The sequence below is a fragment of the Halictus rubicundus genome, chromosome 7 (assembly GCF_050948215.1).
Source record: "Halictus rubicundus isolate RS-2024b chromosome 7, iyHalRubi1_principal, whole genome shotgun sequence".
Taxonomy (NCBI): Eukaryota; Metazoa; Arthropoda; class Insecta; order Hymenoptera; family Halictidae; genus Halictus; species Halictus rubicundus.
The window spans coordinates 4,105,105-4,122,590 of NC_135155.1; the positions used below are offsets into that span (position 1 = coordinate 4,105,105).

At 35.2% G+C, this 17,486-nt stretch overlaps 3 protein-coding genes across 6 annotated transcripts; all 3 read left to right on the forward strand.

Annotated features, from left to right (window-relative positions):
- Window positions 1-608: 608 nt before the first annotated feature.
- LOC143355567 (uncharacterized) lies at window positions 609-4,617 on the forward strand. Of its 2 annotated transcripts, none has more exons than XM_076790490.1 (10): window positions 609-810; window positions 1,106-1,415; window positions 1,488-1,732; window positions 1,892-2,243; window positions 2,326-2,529; window positions 2,602-3,031; window positions 3,096-3,233; window positions 3,340-3,780; window positions 3,827-4,035; window positions 4,145-4,617. In XM_076790490.1, exons 2-10 carry the CDS (start codon window positions 1,116-1,118, stop codon window positions 4,391-4,393), a joined length of 2,568 nt encoding a protein of 855 aa, XP_076646605.1. In that variant the 5' UTR covers window positions 609-810; window positions 1,106-1,115; the 3' UTR covers window positions 4,394-4,617. The 2 variants fall into 2 exon arrangements, with proteins under 2 accessions (XP_076646605.1, XP_076646606.1); XM_076790491.1 differs by having other exon boundaries at window positions 611-810; window positions 3,842-4,035; window positions 4,145-4,611.
- Window positions 4,618-4,887: 270 nt separating this feature from the next.
- On the forward strand, window positions 4,888-6,949 carry Dnaaf3 (Dynein axonemal assembly factor 3). Its single transcript, XM_076790495.1, has 6 exons — window positions 4,888-5,278; window positions 5,365-5,554; window positions 5,643-5,813; window positions 5,907-6,086; window positions 6,167-6,401; window positions 6,476-6,949. Exons 1-6 carry the CDS (start codon window positions 5,032-5,034, stop codon window positions 6,773-6,775), a joined length of 1,323 nt encoding a protein of 440 aa, XP_076646610.1. The 5' UTR covers window positions 4,888-5,031; the 3' UTR covers window positions 6,776-6,949.
- A 332-nt stretch (window positions 6,950-7,281) lies between these two features.
- Nsd (Nuclear receptor binding SET domain protein) lies at window positions 7,282-17,152 on the forward strand. Of its 3 annotated transcripts, XM_076790482.1 has the most exons (14): window positions 7,282-7,887; window positions 8,074-8,359; window positions 9,044-9,450; window positions 9,534-10,260; window positions 11,406-11,572; window positions 11,660-11,978; window positions 12,606-12,828; window positions 12,925-13,120; window positions 13,392-13,821; window positions 13,903-14,176; window positions 14,771-14,991; window positions 15,079-15,305; window positions 16,105-16,183; window positions 16,558-16,685. In XM_076790482.1, the coding sequence occupies exons 1-13, from the start codon at window positions 7,672-7,674 to the stop codon at window positions 16,138-16,140; spliced, it is 3,729 nt and encodes a 1,242-aa protein (XP_076646597.1). In that variant the 5' UTR covers window positions 7,282-7,671; the 3' UTR covers window positions 16,141-16,183; window positions 16,558-16,685. The 3 variants fall into 3 exon arrangements, with proteins under 3 accessions (XP_076646597.1, XP_076646595.1, XP_076646596.1); XM_076790480.1 differs by lacking the exon at window positions 16,105-16,183 and having other exon boundaries at window positions 7,287-7,887; window positions 16,558-17,152; XM_076790481.1 differs by lacking the exon at window positions 16,105-16,183 and having other exon boundaries at window positions 7,690-7,819; window positions 16,558-17,152.
- The last annotated feature ends 334 nt before the right edge of the window (window positions 17,153-17,486 follow it).

Consider the following 17,486-nt stretch of genomic DNA (forward strand, 5'->3'; position numbering starts at 1 on the left):
GGGATCTTCTGGCTAGGCGTTGATTCGTCGGATCACTCGTCTTCCGGTTGCTGCTTGATGGTGATTGGTAGTGGATGGATCTTAATAGCGCACGCACGGGAGTGGGGTACGCATGAGGGTGAAGCCGCGCCAAAACAAGGGACGTGGGGCCATGTGGGACCGAACAAGAGAGAGGTCCGAGGGAGTTCCAAGAGGTCCTTGACTGAGAATTTATGACCTCTTGTCCTTAACTGATTCCGGACTTCGACTATCCCTAATTTATGTTGAATTGGAGAAGCTACTCTAAGAGGCTGCGTGACTTTCTCTAAATTCCTCAATTAGTCTCGCGGACTCGAATTTCGTCAAGGATCTCTATGGAACTCTCCCGGTCTTTCTTTACCTACTCTAAACTATCGCGCCCAAATAGAATACATATGTATTAAATACGCGATTACATCTTATATTTAAATTTCCCTCTCCGCGCCATTAATCGATGCTATATATATGTATCTAGCTATGTTCGCGTGGTCAACTGGCCACGCTACAGTTTGTATTTGAAATTTTTCTCTTTCTCCCGTTGGTAATACTGCAAGGAATTGCATATAACGTTATCATAACTAAGTTCGCGCGGTCGCGCAACACTATATATACCTGTACTGTGCTGTGCTTACACTAAGCGCTACAAACTTCTGTACTTACGAAAAAGGTGCTTTTCTACTTGTGAAATGTTTGTTTCGAGGAACATCAATGAAACAGAAGTATTTTGAAAATGCCGTATGCATATATTTAAGTAAAACACTAATGGTCGTACGGTGTTACATTTTTTTAAAGGTACGTATACTTTCCTCACGGTATTTTGTGAAAACGCATTAATTTAAAATAAAGAAAGCTATTGTGATTTTTCTTATCAGAAAGTTCTTTGATGTATTAATAATGCAATTGTCATAGTATTGTCATTATCCGTATTGTTATGACATCTGTAACTAAGTCATAATAAAATTGTGTAACCTCGAAGTATTTCGTAGCATTTTTATGTTATTTATTATAAAATGTGTATATAAATAAATCAAGTTAGAAAAGAATTGCAATTTATTATGATTTTTACTATTAAAAAACTTATTTTCAGAGTACCAGTTATGAATACAACAATAAGTTCTGCAGAAAGTGGCGGTGATAAACGTCTACCAGAAACATCTATGCAAAATGTTGCACAAAATCTAACTACTATGCAAAGTGCGCAAAATGTACAAAGCGTTGTACAAAGTAATATACAAAATATTCAGTCAACGCAAACTATAGTGGGTTCGATTGGAACGCCTAGCAATCATGTAGGTAAATCAATATCAATGGATACAAATCCAAAGTTACCTCTAATGAAACCTGTGGTTCCATCTGGTACAACATCCACTTCAGAAAGTAATAAAATAACAACAACGGTAAGCAAAATATTTACAGATGTGTATAAATGTTAGATCATAATAAAATGTAATTTTTTGTTTGTTTTATAGCTTTGTTCTGTAGGGTCCACGGTAAGGATAATATCTCCAAGCATGTTAACTACTGTGGAGCGTCAAAATCAACCACAAGCACAACAGCTGTTACAACAAACGCAGCAGGTAACAAGTATGCCTGCAACTTATCATGTACCCAGAGGACCAGCTGCAGTAGCTAATATATCTGCTCCGAGATCGACAGTAGCTACTCCTATTGTCCGAGCAAATACAGGGCAAACTGTTCCAACAACAAGGTCAGGGTAAGCATACATGTTTGTAATAAATAAATTATTTTATGAATGTGTAAGCGATATGAAATCCATTACTAAGATTTGACAAAGTGCCACTTCATTGTAACATATATTTATTATAGAAGTAATTGTAGTGTAACAAAGTGCTTTATTTCTTATATCCTCTAGAATCAATACAACTATTTCGAACCCTCAATGGCAACCTAAAACAACATCCGTTGTATATGCTCAACCTCAGAGGCATCCTACACCTCCAGTGGGTCGAGTTTCAAGACCGCCGTCCACTGTGTATACCAGTCAACAGCCTCGTTTAATTACACCAACAGGTCAAGGAAGGTCCGTACAAGCCACAATGGTAACTGGAGTTCCTGGTACTCCCTCCAGATTGATAGCACCTGTTCTTCAAACAAATAATAGTATTACAAGACTGCCCGTCTCACAAAGTAGACTACCTACACCTCAAACGACGAATGTATCGCAGACTACGCAATCTGGCAGATCTTCTGCTCAAACTATTCAAGTAAATCATTATACTTATTAACGATTAAGATCACCGAATGATATTTCTTTATAGATAGATAAATTCTCTGTCAAAATTGTAGCCCAACCAACCAAACAGATCTCTAAGTACTCCTGGTACAGTTAATCGCATAGCTGTGTCAACCCCTATGGTTGGAACTGCAAGTAGAATAAGTGGTACAGCTTCGGTAACTGTTCAACCAACAGTGGCACGACAATTATCGATAAACACAGTGGCTGGCCCATCAGCTGCCACTGTCAGTCGAATTGTCATTCCATCCCAACAAGTAGGTATTGAAAAGCGAGACTGCTATCAAATACTTTTATTAAGTACTGAATAAAATAAATCTGAATTTCAGGTCCAGCAACAACAACAACAACAACAACCACCACCGCAATCGCAACAGCAAACAACTCCACGTGTAGTTCAAACAGTAACATCTTTATCAAATATCAATACAGTATCACGAGTAATTACTACAGCAGCAAGTACATCGAATGTAACAAGAATATCACAACCAACGCCAACCACAGTTGCTAGAATTACTGGGATGTCTTTACATCCTTTGCCTCTAGCACCTGTAAGAGCTACCTCTGCGCCTGTTAAAACAGTGCAAGCTCAAAATGTCGGGCCTACTGTTCAGATTAAACCTTCCCAGCAATCTGGTTTACGAGTATCTTCAGCTAGTAGTACGAACAATAATTCGAACACTATGCCTGCTCAACCTGTTCAAGGACAGTATTTACATCCGCCGCATGCCACCACATATTATTCCTTTGAACCGACAGGTAATTTGTGATTGTTGTTTTGTCTACGCTTTTGAAACAAACTTACGTTGATGCTGTTACATAGGAACATACTCTCAATATCGACAAACACCAGTAAGATTACTTGTTGAACCAGGGTACGATGAACCACATACCAAGCCAAATGCATCTCCACGACCAAGTATACTTAGAAAAAGGGATCACGATAATTCACCTGTCAAAGGTATAAGAAAATATAAAATTATTATTTTTATTTTCTTCTCGCTTCATTCATCATCTTGTCGGATCTTTTGTAAAAATAAATGACCACTAATATTACGTACTTTTAGGTGTTGCAAAGAATTTGGTTCCTGTACTTACGTCTTTACCATCTGTTACAACATCCAGTCCTCCTTGTTCACCAAGGGGAGACCAAGATGGTGGAGGCTGCCAAAGTTCAGGATCTACTACGGTTTCAGCGACATCATCGCCAGGATTGGATGAAGAACCAGAACAATCTAGAATCCCGATGAATCCAACAGTAGAAATGTCTCCAAGAAAGAAACCTCGAAAACAGCAACTTACCAGTGTGGAATTAACGGAATCACGATGTACAGAAGAAGAAATGCAGTTTATTACGGAAGAAAGGATGAAAAAAGAAATTAAAGACGAACCGAAAGAAAAATCATCTGATAAAAGACAGATTTCGAACACGCAACGTGACGTCATCAAATCACCTATACAACAGACGACCGTTACAATAAGAACGCGACCTACGCCTAGTTTATTAGGTTTGTAAGGGAAAAGGGTGACACTGTTATGTATGACAAAAAATAGTTTTCCTTTTTACAGGACCATCCTGGAAGAATAGATGGAGTAGTAGACTTCATCATTATAGGAGACCAAGCGAAGTTCGACCTCGCGAAGAAAGACGGCCAACGGTTGCAGAAATAGCACAACAAAAACATGTATTACAAAAGCTAAATGGTTGGAAAGTGTATCATCTTACAGCACAGATGGAAGATATTGCTGATCTTGAGAAACAAGTATGTCTGTAATATAGTGTAATGCATGCAATCTTACTCAGTGTTAAAATTGATATAGCACCATTGATAATAATAAAACGATCGATTGTAATTCGTTCCGTTTATACAGGTGCATGAGAAATTGAAAACAACATTAACGATGCTCGAATCGCAACAAAACGTCAGGAACAGACAAGATGATGGGCTCGAACGTGTAAATGAACTGATTAAAGGGAATATGCAACGTAGTAGCTTAATTAGCGAAGGAATGAATGAAGCGCGGACACAGCTTATTGCTATATTTCAGCATAAAAGACCTATTACCGATATTTTACAACGATGCGGTAACAAACGGGCTCAGAAGAAGCGAGACAAATGAGCTAGTAGTGCATTGAAATCAAATTGAAATGAATATGTTTCTAAGAAAGCCTTGCGGAAACGAGGTTTGAAACAGAATTATTTTTATCTGTGTCACAGAATCTATATTATAGAAGTAAAATAAATGATTTTATAAGTCTATGACACGACTGTCGCTAAACATGTTTATACTTTATTATTATACAAATCTACGACTTTTTATTTTAATATAATACTTCTATTTGTTGAAATGTCCTTTTACATTTTGTTGTGTTATATAAGTGTGTGTGTGAATGATGATGCGTATGTATATACATATAGACGTTATACGTGTATATACTTTTAAATGTTCTACCACATAATTGTTAAAAGATACTTCAAGAAGAAAATTATAGAAACGCGTGAAAGTTTTAACATAAGAATGAAATAAACAAAAGTTAATATTCGTAATATAAAATGCAAAATATACGGTTTACACTATTTCGTACATACGTATACTATATGATATGGTACCACTACCAGAAACAAATGTGTGTTACTATGGTAACAACATATTCTGAAATCTTTACTTAGCAGCAACAGTAGTCTTGTTTAAAGTTTAAACTTTCAGTATTGGTAAAGGATAGTAGCCTACTGGAAATTTGTTAATAGTGTATCAATATGTGGTGGGGATACAGTCCTGCATTAGACATACAGCTTGAAATTAATAAACGTGAAATTAATTGTCCAGGTGAAGGTCTTGAAGTATTAATTGTAGGTGCTGGTGATGCAAGACATATTGTGAAGACATTGGCATCATCTTACTTGCACCATGATTGTACTATTACGTATAACGTAATTGAACCAACATTAGAACAAATTGGTAGATCTATTCTCTTATTAAGCACTTGTTTAGATAAAAATCTAGGTATGTATACAAGATTTTAAAACATAATGAACTATGATATTCCTTCCGAAAGACATTTTTGGATACAAAAATTGAATGCACTTAAGGGTTACAAGAAGCAACTCGATATTACATGGAAATATTTGGCAATACACTTGTAAGACCAGCAACAGCCAAATATTTGGGAAAGCTTTCGAATGCTTTGACAAACATACCAACAGGCACAATCGATTGTCCATGGTTAAATTTGGAAAAATTTAAACATAAGGACAAAGATCAAATAGAAGCAATTTTCAAGTAAGTTTTATCAAACCAATTAAAATACATATGTAAGTTTCTTTAATACTTTACAAGTTTTATTTCCTTTTGTAATACTCTTTACAAGATTCTGGGAACGTGCAACATGCGAAAATGTTCCCATTCTGGAATATTGGGATAAAAGAGTTAGAAAGTTGTTAAAAACAAGATATGATTATCGCAATGGCGTTTTTGACTGGGATTATCATATGGTTCTGAAGTCTCGTGACGTCCCAAATTTAACTGTACAAGAGTATAGGTAATAAATTTAGTATAAAATATTGTCATGTAAATTTATATATGTGTATATGTATATGTATCAACATATGTGATTTATTCATTTCAAAACTAGATTTTGGAGAAACAATGGTATTGCATTCACCTGGTTAGAAGGTGAACCTGTTAGAAGCAATCCAACATTATTGAGTAATATAATACAATATGGACCTGGTTTTCTACATTATGCTTATTTAGGAGATATAACAAATGGTCCCTTTTATACATGGACCTTGGAAAATTCAAACCATAATCGGTAAGATTTATTCTATATTTTGTGCTATATGTTAATTTAGTTTTCATTTTATATATGTCATTATAAATATTATAATTTAGCAAATACAGAGCAACTGATATAGCTGAACTTGAAGTAATGCGATGTATTCACGAAATCAGAACAAAAGAACCATTATGTGAAGAGTTATTTGCATCGCATAGAGATTCCTCCATTTTAAATGGTACATTAATAATTGATCCACCAAATAATGAAATGGAACAAGACTCATGGAAAAGAGAAAGAACTAAACATAAAAACAAGAATATATTTTGGGTAGACATTGAGAATCATAAGGTGTTGTATAACATAACAAAATTTAATAAATGCAGCATACATATTATTCTTTTCAATTTATAAAATATTTTTAGGTCATTTTTCATCCCATAACATCTATAGAGACGTACAAACACAAAACCGGTTATGCCAATAAGTTCGACTTTTTATGGATAGCACATAATATGTTAAAACAATTACCTAATCTTATTCCACTGTTAAAAAAAGGAGCAATTGTATTAATTGAACTACGAAAATATATGACAGAATTACGAGAGGAAGATTTACATAATTTTGTAAAAGAAGTAAAAAATAATGCAGAAAACTGTGGATTACGTGAAATTGTTAATATAGATGCTAAAAAGCATTGTATTGCTAAATTTTGCAAAACTTAGGGAATCATAAATAAGTAATAAAAGTTTCCATCCATCTCCTTCCCTGTTTTCTCTTCATCTTCTTCTGTATTTAGTACTTTAGACTGTGATTATAAAACATGCTGTAATGTAATATTATTTATAAATATTCTTTCAAGTTCATTATAATTGATAAAGTATTAGAACATTACAAACATTAGTTTAAATATGTCTATATAACTAAACAATATAAAAATTGTTCAATAATAATCACGTGTATAATTTGATAACATATTATTTTATTAATATATAAATAAATGGATAAACACATCAAATCCAATATTGATATGCAATATGTGTACTCAATTTTGCCCCAGAAAGTTTATATACCATAATATATTTATGAATTGAATACAATGACACAATAAATTTTAGTAATTAAATTAAATCATATTAAAAAATATGTGCTATTGAAATTATATACAATAATTGATAAAACAAAAATCACCAAATACTGCATAGTGAAAAATTAAACGCAGCGTGGTTATGAGAATTGCCCAAATTCGCGGGAAACGCGTTCGTTCCTGATCAGAGATCTGTGAGGTTCAGTTATAATTTTTTAATACTATTTAGGTAGTACAATTAAATATTAATATAACAAAAACTATATCTTGATGAGAAGAGCAGTTTAAATAGAATACCACTATTGCACAGTGGCAACGATACGTGTCGTTTTTCTATAATATGAAGTAACCCTTGAAAATCGGCCATGGCAGCTATTTTCAGCGATAGTGGAAATTGTTTTCAATGAGTGAGCTCATATAAATACAAGTTCTCAAGTTTATATCGCTCTAACTGTTGAAGAAGTGTGTAAGGTTTTTTAATATCGAATTACTGCCCATCCTGGAAATCGGAAATGTTGAATTAGTTAAGAAGCTATGAGCTCTATCAACAGTGTGAACAGTAAGGTGGACGTAATTACTGAATCAAGATTCGACGACTGTAGTAATAATTTGGATGCAACGAGAAACGATTTGGAGTATGATAAAAAGGACTTCAATACCAAAACTAATACGACTTCATCAGGTAAAAGTCGTTATGGTAGAACCATAAAACCTAAATCTCCCAAAAATGTGGTTGATGATTCTCCAAAGGCATGTTATACTTTTAAAAATCTATTATAATTTGTCTCATTACAAGTTTATATGATTCTCAATAAACCATTATGATATCCAATGTTGTAATATTTTGTATTTTTACATACAATTTTTATGTGAACGATGAATATTTTATTATTTTTGATAATTTACTATAATACTGTCAATATTTATGCATTATAGAGTTCTAAGATGCCGAAAGCTCGAAAATATAGAAATTTATCTAATAGTAGCAACGACAGCATGGATGAAAATAATGCAATGAATGACATGGGTGACACTAGTGATTCTTCTAGTTTAAGCATCAGTTTAAGCACTGTGGATGAGCATTCTCCAAAAGTGATTGATCCACCTGTACAATGCAGTTGGACATTGGGTCAATTAGCATGGGCTCGTGTCGGTAATTTTCCATTTTGGCCTTGTGTAGTAACATTGGATCCAATTTTAATGGTATACCATAGACTGAAAGGTAAGTCTGTGTTACACTTATTAGGTTGTTGCATATATTGCATAGATTGCATAGATTACATAGATTTATTGATAAAAGTAAGCACTGTTGTAATCAATGTATTCCTGTAATGAATTTCAAGTTTCTTGATTGTATTATGGTAGAAATTTAACTTTTTGGTCATTGACCCTCCAAATGTTCCGTGTTCACCCTTGTAGAAAGGATACTGACTTGCCATACAGGGGTTTCTTTGGAGGCCCTTATCAAATGGTATGATCAAAAATCAACTTAGTTTGGGGACATTTTTTACCATCTTATCCGGCTATACTCTTTATTTACAAGTAAAATCAGACATCTGAATAAAAATTAATGATAGAATTTTAAGGATCCGCTTTGTAGCTCAAAGTGATCTGTAATAAAAGTGTTGACTGTAATAGTATTTCTTGATCGAAACGCTTTATAACATTTGCATTCTAAAATTGGACATTTCATATGCAACAACCTAACTCATAGTTTTTTTAAGTATATTTCCATGTGTTTCCATGTTTTCCATTACATTCTTTAAATTGATTTATAATCTTTCTAAAAGTTGTTTAGAATGTAATTATATAATATCTTGGTTAGATACTCATAATATGTAATTATTAAGTTTAAAATAAACAATACGATTCATTTCTTATAAAATATAATAATCTGTTTAACCAGCTACTGCCAGATCGCAGATATTAATGATACATGTTCGATACTTTGGAGATAAAGGACGTCACAGTTGGGTTTCCTCAAATTCTATGATACCATTCACTAATTTTGCTGACTTTAAAAAACTGTCAGAATCAATGACCCCAGAAGTTAAGAAGAGAGATGCAAAATATGCTGCTGCATTTGTTGTAAAGCCTGGAATTAAATTTAAATGGGAAAGCGCAATAGAAGAAGCTATGGAGGTACAACCAATGAGCAATGAAGATAGGGCTAACATTTTTAAACCAACAGAGAAAAATACAAAAAGCAGATCACCAAAATCAACTGTAATAGATGAGAAAGATAAAGCTAACAAAAGACAGTATTCAAATGACTCCAGCGAACCCGACATCAAACGTGTTAAGCAGGAAAATGTAAGTGTATGAATAAAATTAAGGCAGAATGACACTTTTCTATAATGCTACCATTATTATTGTTTAATGTCATGGCATTGCAGGTATATGGAATAGAAAAATCACAATATAAAACAGATGGAACGACATCTGAAGCACAGAAGTTCACAGAGAATGGTAAAAGTAATTCTAGACTTGATTCTGATACACCTCCACTGTCTCTTCTTAGTCAACGAGATTCCAATGATCAAGTTTCCATTATACAGAAAGTGGAATTTAAGGCCGAAGAGGATGTAGACGGTGTATTCGATGTTTATTATGAACGGAACAGAGATATGTTGGAAGATGAATATCCTGATGCATCAGAAGAAGAGATAAAAAAATACTTACAAAAAACTTGGAATTCAATGAATGCTTCTTTTCGTAAAAAGTATCGGACATACGTAACGTCAGACACTTCTAACGCTCACGTCAAAGAAAATTTGTCTAATCAAGAAGATTTATCATTAGACATGGAATCCAACACAAAGGACATTAGAAAGTCCAAAATCAAAGTCGAAAAAGAAGAGATGACTGTGGTAGAAACTAAAAGAAGTAGACCATACAATCTCTTTAAAGGAATGAAGCAAGAAAAGGTTTGTCAAATATGTGAAAAAACTGGAAAGTTGACGAGATGTAAAGGACCTTGTTATTCGTATTTCCATTTACCTTGTGTAAAACCTGGCGAATCCAGCCCAGAGCATTCTATCGATGAGAGTACAATGGACGATAAGATCCTTGATGACGTGAAACAAGTTAAACAAAACAGTGTAGATGAGGACCAAAATAGCGGTATTGAGATTAAAATGAGACTTATTACTAGACTGCGAATTTTATGCATTTATGGTAACAATGAGTAGATAAAATATGCAACAATAGTAGACAGTAGAAAGATAAAAGGGATTTAAGAGGATCGATGTATTCCCATCAAGTTATAAAAATTATTCAAGAAGGAAAGAAATTTTGTTTTGGTCCCAATATCTTGTAATTGATGTAAATAATTTTTGTTTTGCATAAAGATTCGCAGTCTATACAGTGAAGATTCGAGTTTTGTCACTCCCGACGTTCCCAGCTATGTATTGTCACCCGGACACCTCACACCACTCGAGAACCGGCGCGACGCGGCCACAACATTGTCGCGTATATCGGTGTGAGGCTAGAAGACCACTACTAATCCAATTACAAAACTTCTTTATTTTTCATTATTTTTTTATGAAACTTTTACCAACATATTCGTGGCATTTTTCCGATTAAAATGACACCAAATATGATATAATTCCGATGATATTTACTTGTGTAACAAGCATTAAAAGTTTCGAACACAGAGAAGGACAGCGTATGAGGAAGAAAGAGACGCGACGAGTCGAAGCGTTCGGAAAAGATCAAAGCTCGCGTGAGCGCAGGCCTTTAAATGAAAAATGTAACTTCTTTATTATTAATTATTTTTTTATGAGACTTTCACCAATGTATTCGTGGCATTATTCTGATTAAAATGATACCAAACGCGTTATAATTCGGATCACATTTACACTAATTTTTCGTTAATGTAATTGTTATGGGAAGTAACTTTCATCGTTCATTATACAGGTAAATATCATCGGAATTATATCATATTTGGTGTCATTTTAATCGGAAAAATGCCACGAATATGTTGGTAAAAGTTTCATAAAAAAATAATGAAAAATAAAGAAGTTTTGTAATTGGATTAGTAGTGGTCTTCTAGCCTCACACCGATATACGCGACAATGTTGTGGCCGCGACGGTTCTCGAGTTTCGCCGTCACCACCTGGGACGCCGGCGAGAAACGTCCGACGTTCCCCGGATTTGTCACTCTGAAGAACCGAAAAAGTGACAAAACTCGAATCTTTACTGTACATTACATTTATTGAGTAAATTTGAGTTACATTTAATAACATAAGTCTTCTGTTCAATGTTAGGTAAAACTGATGAACAAGAAGATGAATTATTTAAATGCATAGATTGTTTGTCAGGTGTAGCACCTGCTTGTTTTATATGTAACGAAAGGGAAGGTGATAGAATAAGGTGTACTGTTATGGCCTGTGGAAAACATTACCATTCATCCTGTTTAAGATCGTGGCCGCAGGTAACAACAACAACAATTTTACATACTTTTTCCAATTTAATTGTACACAATGCATATCTGGTTATGAACACTTTTACTTGTCATTAGTCTCATTGGCAAGGAGGCCGATTAACTTGTCCGTATCACATGTGTCACACATGCAGTTCGGATAATCCTCAGGATAGTCATGCAAGAACCCCAAATGAAAAGTTGGCACGATGCGTACGATGTCCTTCGTCTTACCATACATCTACCTCTTGCTTGCCTGCTGGTTCAGTGATTTTAACTGGGAGTCAAATAGTATGCCCAAAGCATTATCAAGCACCCCATCCACCAGTAAACGCAGCATGGTGCTTCCTATGTACGAGGGGTGGAAGTCTCATCTGCTGTGACACGTGTCCAACCTCATTCCATTTAGAGTGCCTGGGTAACTCATTTTATGTTTAACAAAAGCAATAGCAATTATAATTGTAATGACATTGGTGGTACAGTTTTCTCTCCGTAACTGTCGAAAAGATACTCAGTGTCGCGACGATTCTTACGATACGAATTATATCGTGTTTGGTGTCATTTTAATTAGAAAAATGAGACGTAAATAAAAGTTTCATTGACGTTAAACCAAAAATAAGGAATTTTGATTTTTTAATTTAAGTGGCTGAACTAGTACTTGGGTGTTTGCCAAACGCCCGAACCTCAGTCCCTTTCTCTTGTTTAATCGCTATCCTTCTCAACGTTCGGCACACTGCAAAGAATGTAGGACGTCTTCTATAATAGAACTGTTGCTCGACAGACCCGAAGGTGCGACAATTACGGAGAAAGTACTGTCCAGTGAAACAAATGAAGGAATAACAAATTCAAATTTCATTTCTTCTTCGTTATTCGAATAGTACCTAACTCTAGTAGTATTTCACGATGATGGCGATATGATGATAGCAGCAAAAATAATAGTATTCATACCTAAAATAGTAGCGAATACGTGCGACAGTAATATCGTTAACACATGAATGTGTATTTACATCAGCTTAACGTGTACTATAAGTAACGACAACTTTAGGAATAGATGCGCCGGATGGTGCATTCATCTGTGAAGACTGTGAGACGGGCAGACTGCCTTTATACGGGGAAATTGTTTGGGTTAAACTTGGTAATTATCGGTGGTGGCCATCCCGCATTTGTTATCCATATCAAATTCCTGAAAATATAGAAGCCATACCCCACAGCCCTGGAAAATTTTGTGTGATGTTCTTAGGATCAAATAATTATTATTGGGTACATAGGTAAGCGTTTTGCATTTGTCAAAAATCAGAAAACTGATTATTACAAAATATAATGATCAATCGTTTATATTATGGTTCCGTTGTTTCCTTTTTTAGGGGTCGTGCTTTTCTTTATCAAGATGGCGACGCAAATATAAAACCATCAATTGGTAAAAAAAATAACAGAAATGATACTTATCGAAAAGCGTTGGAGGAAGCAAGTAATATTCACCAGCGTTTAAAAATTGAAAGAGCCGCTGCTAAAGATCATGGCCCCCGAGGCTTGAAACCTCCACCTTATGTTAAATTGAAAGTAAAGATTTTTTAAAATATTTTTCTGCATGGCCTATGCGTATAGCTTATAATTATTTGAACGACTATAAACGTTTAAATAATGGACTATTACACCTAAAATTACTTTTCTCTGATTTTTATTCTAAAAAATGTTGTCCATCAAATGTCCATTCAACATGTTTTAACATCTATCCTTCAATTAATTGTGAACTGTCTTGTACAATTACTCGTGTTACAATGTACTGATTTTATCATAAGTCTCAATCTATAATAGATGGCAACATTTACAGGTAAATAAACCAGTCGGTAACGTAAAACCGGCAGAAGTGGAAAGTATTGTCGCATGCGATTGCGACGCAGAATGGGAAATTCCGTGTGCGCCTGGAACTGATTGCCTAAATCGAATATTATTAGTTGAATGCAGTCCTGGTGTTTGTCCGGCTGGTCTAAAATGTAACAACCAGGCATTCGTGAGAAGACAGTATCCCGCTATGGAACCGTTTCACACTGCTGCCCGTGGATGGGGTCTTAGAAGTTTAGAACACATTAAAGCGGGGCAGTTTGTTATCGAGTATGTAGGCGAAGTTATAGACGAAGCTGAGTACAAACGACGGCTACATAGGAAAAAAGAATTAAAGAACGAGAATTTTTATTTTTTAACCATAGATAATAATAGAATGATAGATGCTGAGCCAAAGGGGAATTTAAGTCGATTTATGAGTAAGTACCGTGCGTAGTTTTCAAACGTTCAAATAGAAAGGATGAATTTATATTTCGAACATTACTGTTTCCGGAATGCAGATCACTCGTGTTCGCCAAACTGTGAGACTCAGAAATGGACGGTAAATGGAGATACGCGTATAGGTCTGTTTGCGTTATGCGATATAGAACCTGGTGAAGAATTAACTTTTAATTATAATTTAGCTTGCGACGGAGAAACTCGAAAGCCCTGCTTGTGTGGCGCACCGAATTGTAGTGGATTTATAGGTTTAAAAGTACAAAAATCGCAGGCAACAACACCGTCGATACATCAAAAGAAGTTTGAGAAAATTGATAAAATCAAATGTCAGAGGAGGTAAATAATATATGCATATTTGTCCGCGATAATTGCGATATTTAACTCTCGGTCAGCGGAACTGGACGGTTCAGGCCCGCATCAGAGCGCTGTAACAGTGTGCGTGAACTCGGGCAGTACATAAGACGGTACATACAGTATTTACTCGATATATGTCCAAGACACGCGTCTAGCCACGGACATAGCGACCTTACACTCCTTAGCGACCGAGGTCTCTCGAGCATCTTGGCCCCATACGTGGTATACCCCGCTGTAGTGGGGACAGTTTTGGTACTTTTATCGGCTAGACATTTGGGACATATATAGAGTAAACACTGTACCTTGGCGCTGCCCACGTTTCTGTGCGTGGAGCCTGCGTGTGCGACTTGCTCACAGTAGCGGCAGACAGAGAGAAAGAGAGAGAGATCAACCGCGCTCTCTCTCTCACTCTCACTCACCTGACGCACGCACATAAACGCGCTTCTGTGCAGCCGTCGCTCAAGCTATCGGTGTGTCGCGTTCTTAGTAGTAGGTATCTTATATACCTGGTTCCGTTGCTCTCGTGCACACAACTCTCCGCTGTCCAAGAGTTAATAGTCGAGCAATTGTTCGTAGATCAAGGAAACACATGGCATGTTGGGGCTGTGGACAAGAAATTGAGAAGATGGAAGACTATGTGGTCTGCGATCAGAAAACATGTAACAAGAAGTATCATAAAACTTGTGTTGACATCGACGACGTAGACTCCAGATTCAGTTGTCCTTGGCATCATTGTGCAGAATGCGGACGTAGAACATCCGCACATTGCTCTTTCTGCAGCTCTGCTTTTTGTCAAGGTAGTATAATGTCGAAATGCATCAGCTTGCTCGTGCGGAATATACTCTTGCCGAGATAATTAATAATTCTATTAATGCTGTTGACAGTGCATTTAGAGGGAAATTTATTTGAATACAGCGAGAAGGGTGGTTTTGTTTGCAAGCTGCATGAAAACACGGACACGCAAAAATCATCCGTCGATGACGAGAAAGATTATTCAGATAACGACACCGAAACGGACAGAGAATATTCGTCTACCGGTTCCAGTAGTCCACTCTTAACATTGGAGAAACCTGTCCCACGAGAACCATCACCAAGAGTTTCCATAGTAGAGGTGAGATGAAATCCTGTAGTGAGAGTATCCGCGTGGCAAGTTATAACGAAAGAACAAGCAATGCAGTGCAGTGCAACTATTTGGATGCCCATCCCAAGCTTTTTCATCTAGAATCATTCTTTTTCCCCTTTATATCATTTACATTTGATAGCTTTACATGTTAGCGATATATTTGCATTGGTGGTGGTACAGCATGACAAAATTTTACATAGAATATGTATTAAGTATTGGAGAATAGTAGAATGTTTGGCGGCTTTTACCAATTGCGATAGTTAGTCCGTGTAAAGGAGTAAATATAAATTTTCAAAATATATACTCTACGGAGGCGTATTCCTATTCATTTCCTAATATTTAGCTTCAAAACATGCAATGTGTATTTCTTTCAATAACACACACTCTTTCCAGAATTCCGAACATTTTGATTTGGAAATGACATTCTACTTATTGAAAGAAATTCAATAGATAAATAATTATTGAAAGAAATTTCGAAACTGTGTTCCTTAATGTAATTGACTTCACGTTAGTCTACATTTTTAGTAGACTCTGATTTTATTTAACGCTGTACTGCGTTCATGTACATCCATGTCGTTTAATAATTTAGCAACACTACTCTACTGCAACAAAATGTGATTATCTATACAGACCTACACATCTATGTGCACTTCTATACAGGCAATATAGCTGTCGATATTTTATTCTTTGTTAGTCAATATCTCAGAAAGAAAAAAAAAACGAGAGGCTAATGATGATTAACCTTTCTCTATTATTTTTTTTTTTAATTATTTTTCATTGTTCCCAGCATCCTCTCCCTGACATTGGCAGTAGTGAGAAGTAGTAGCAAACAAACAAACATGTTCTGTTTAAGTTTATACGTTCAAGTGAGTGTACAAATTTGCTATTACCTATTTGGATTTTTTCTAAAACATAATGTAATTTTATTAAAAAAAGAAAAAACTCCTAATTTGCTGTTAACAAATTATTTATTTATCGTTTATTTACTCGTGCAATTTTACAAATGTATTGGTGAATAAACCATTTTTTTAACACAATAAATATTTAAAGTGTGCCGTTGTATAGATACAGTTTTTATTATGGGGATTCGCGTAGTTTCTTGCACTATAATGCACGCAACTTGGCTGTGAGACAGTTTATCTTTGAATTCGAACAAATATTTCAATGGTTCCCCGTGTATGTTCATGTATTATATGAATTTTAATGGGACAATCTTGCTAAAAGGTAATGTGACTCGTAGGTTTATCCCAGCAGCGATGAAAGTGAAGAATCTCAAAAGGAGGACGGCGAAGATAATATTCAGCCTATCGATTTGATGCAATGTGAATACGGTACAAAAAGAAAAGCATTTTATCGATTGTCTCCGAGTCTGAGAAAGAAGGGAAATCAAGTAGAAGAATTGAATAATCTTACTTCTAGTCAACTGGAAGCCATAATCGGTGGTAGTTTAATCGAATGAATCAATTTTTGTCACCAAATAGACTTACAATTTACTGTAAATCATTTATAGCTTCCATGAAAGGTCACCGTGCGAAACGTTGTAAGATAACATTATATGCAATAACATTCATTCCATGTCAAGTAGGTTAAATAATAAATTTTATTGAAATATGACTATGCTATTCAAAAAACAAGTTTAATTTTTGAAATAATAATTTTACTATATACTTCTGTGGTAAGCACCTTGACAATCTACTTGCTTAACACATTTATTGATTTACTTGTAATCCATTTGTATACTTTTGTTTTTGTATAAGATTATATACCTGATTTTTAAGTAATCGAGAATATCTCGAGTACATATATTTTTATTTATAACTTACACATACGTGTTCACTTAGTAATTGTTTTGAAAACGGAGGAGACTATATACTCATCAACATTATTTACCTCGTCAGATTGACATGGAATGTTTCTGTTCATCTACAAGTGAACAGCTTAATATGTAGTCACTTGCTTGCAGTAATTATACATTTCAGTTTTCTCAGAGTGTGTGTGCGCGCGCATCTATGAGAGTATGCGTGAGTGCATGCGTGTGCGGGTGTGTATTAAAGTATTTCACTTCAAAAGGTGTGGCATATTAATTTATTGCCTTGTCTTAGTTTAATTCAAGTTCCAGTACGGATGAACTCTCGAGGGCCCAATAATGTTTAACTTCATAATTATTCG

Excerpts from the sequence above, each read along its gene's own strand:
- LOC143355567 (XM_076790490.1), top strand. The coding sequence starts at position 1,116 with ATGAATACAACAATAAGTTCTGCAGAAAGTGGCGGTGATAAACGTCTA. Across the intron at positions 3,234-3,339 it reads CGATAATTCACCTGTCAAAG|GTGTTGCAAAGAATTTGGTT; the intron begins GTATAAGAAAAT and ends ACGTACTTTTAG. Across the intron at positions 4,036-4,144 it reads TTGCTGATCTTGAGAAACAA|GTGCATGAGAAATTGAAAAC; the intron begins GTATGTCTGTAA and ends CCGTTTATACAG.
- Dnaaf3 (XM_076790495.1), top strand. The coding sequence starts at position 5,032 with ATGTGGTGGGGATACAGTCCTGCATTAGACATACAGCTTGAAATTAAT. Across the intron at positions 5,279-5,364 it reads TTGTTTAGATAAAAATCTAG|GGTTACAAGAAGCAACTCGA; the intron begins GTATGTATACAA and ends AATGCACTTAAG. Across the intron at positions 6,087-6,166 it reads GAAAATTCAAACCATAATCG|CAAATACAGAGCAACTGATA; the intron begins GTAAGATTTATT and ends ATTATAATTTAG.
- Nsd (XM_076790480.1), top strand. The coding sequence starts at position 7,672 with ATGAGCTCTATCAACAGTGTGAACAGTAAGGTGGACGTAATTACTGAA. Across the intron at positions 13,822-13,902 it reads GAATTTAAGTCGATTTATGA|ATCACTCGTGTTCGCCAAAC; the intron begins GTAAGTACCGTG and ends TCCGGAATGCAG. Across the intron at positions 14,177-14,770 it reads AAAATCAAATGTCAGAGGAG|ATCAAGGAAACACATGGCAT; the intron begins GTAAATAATATA and ends AATTGTTCGTAG.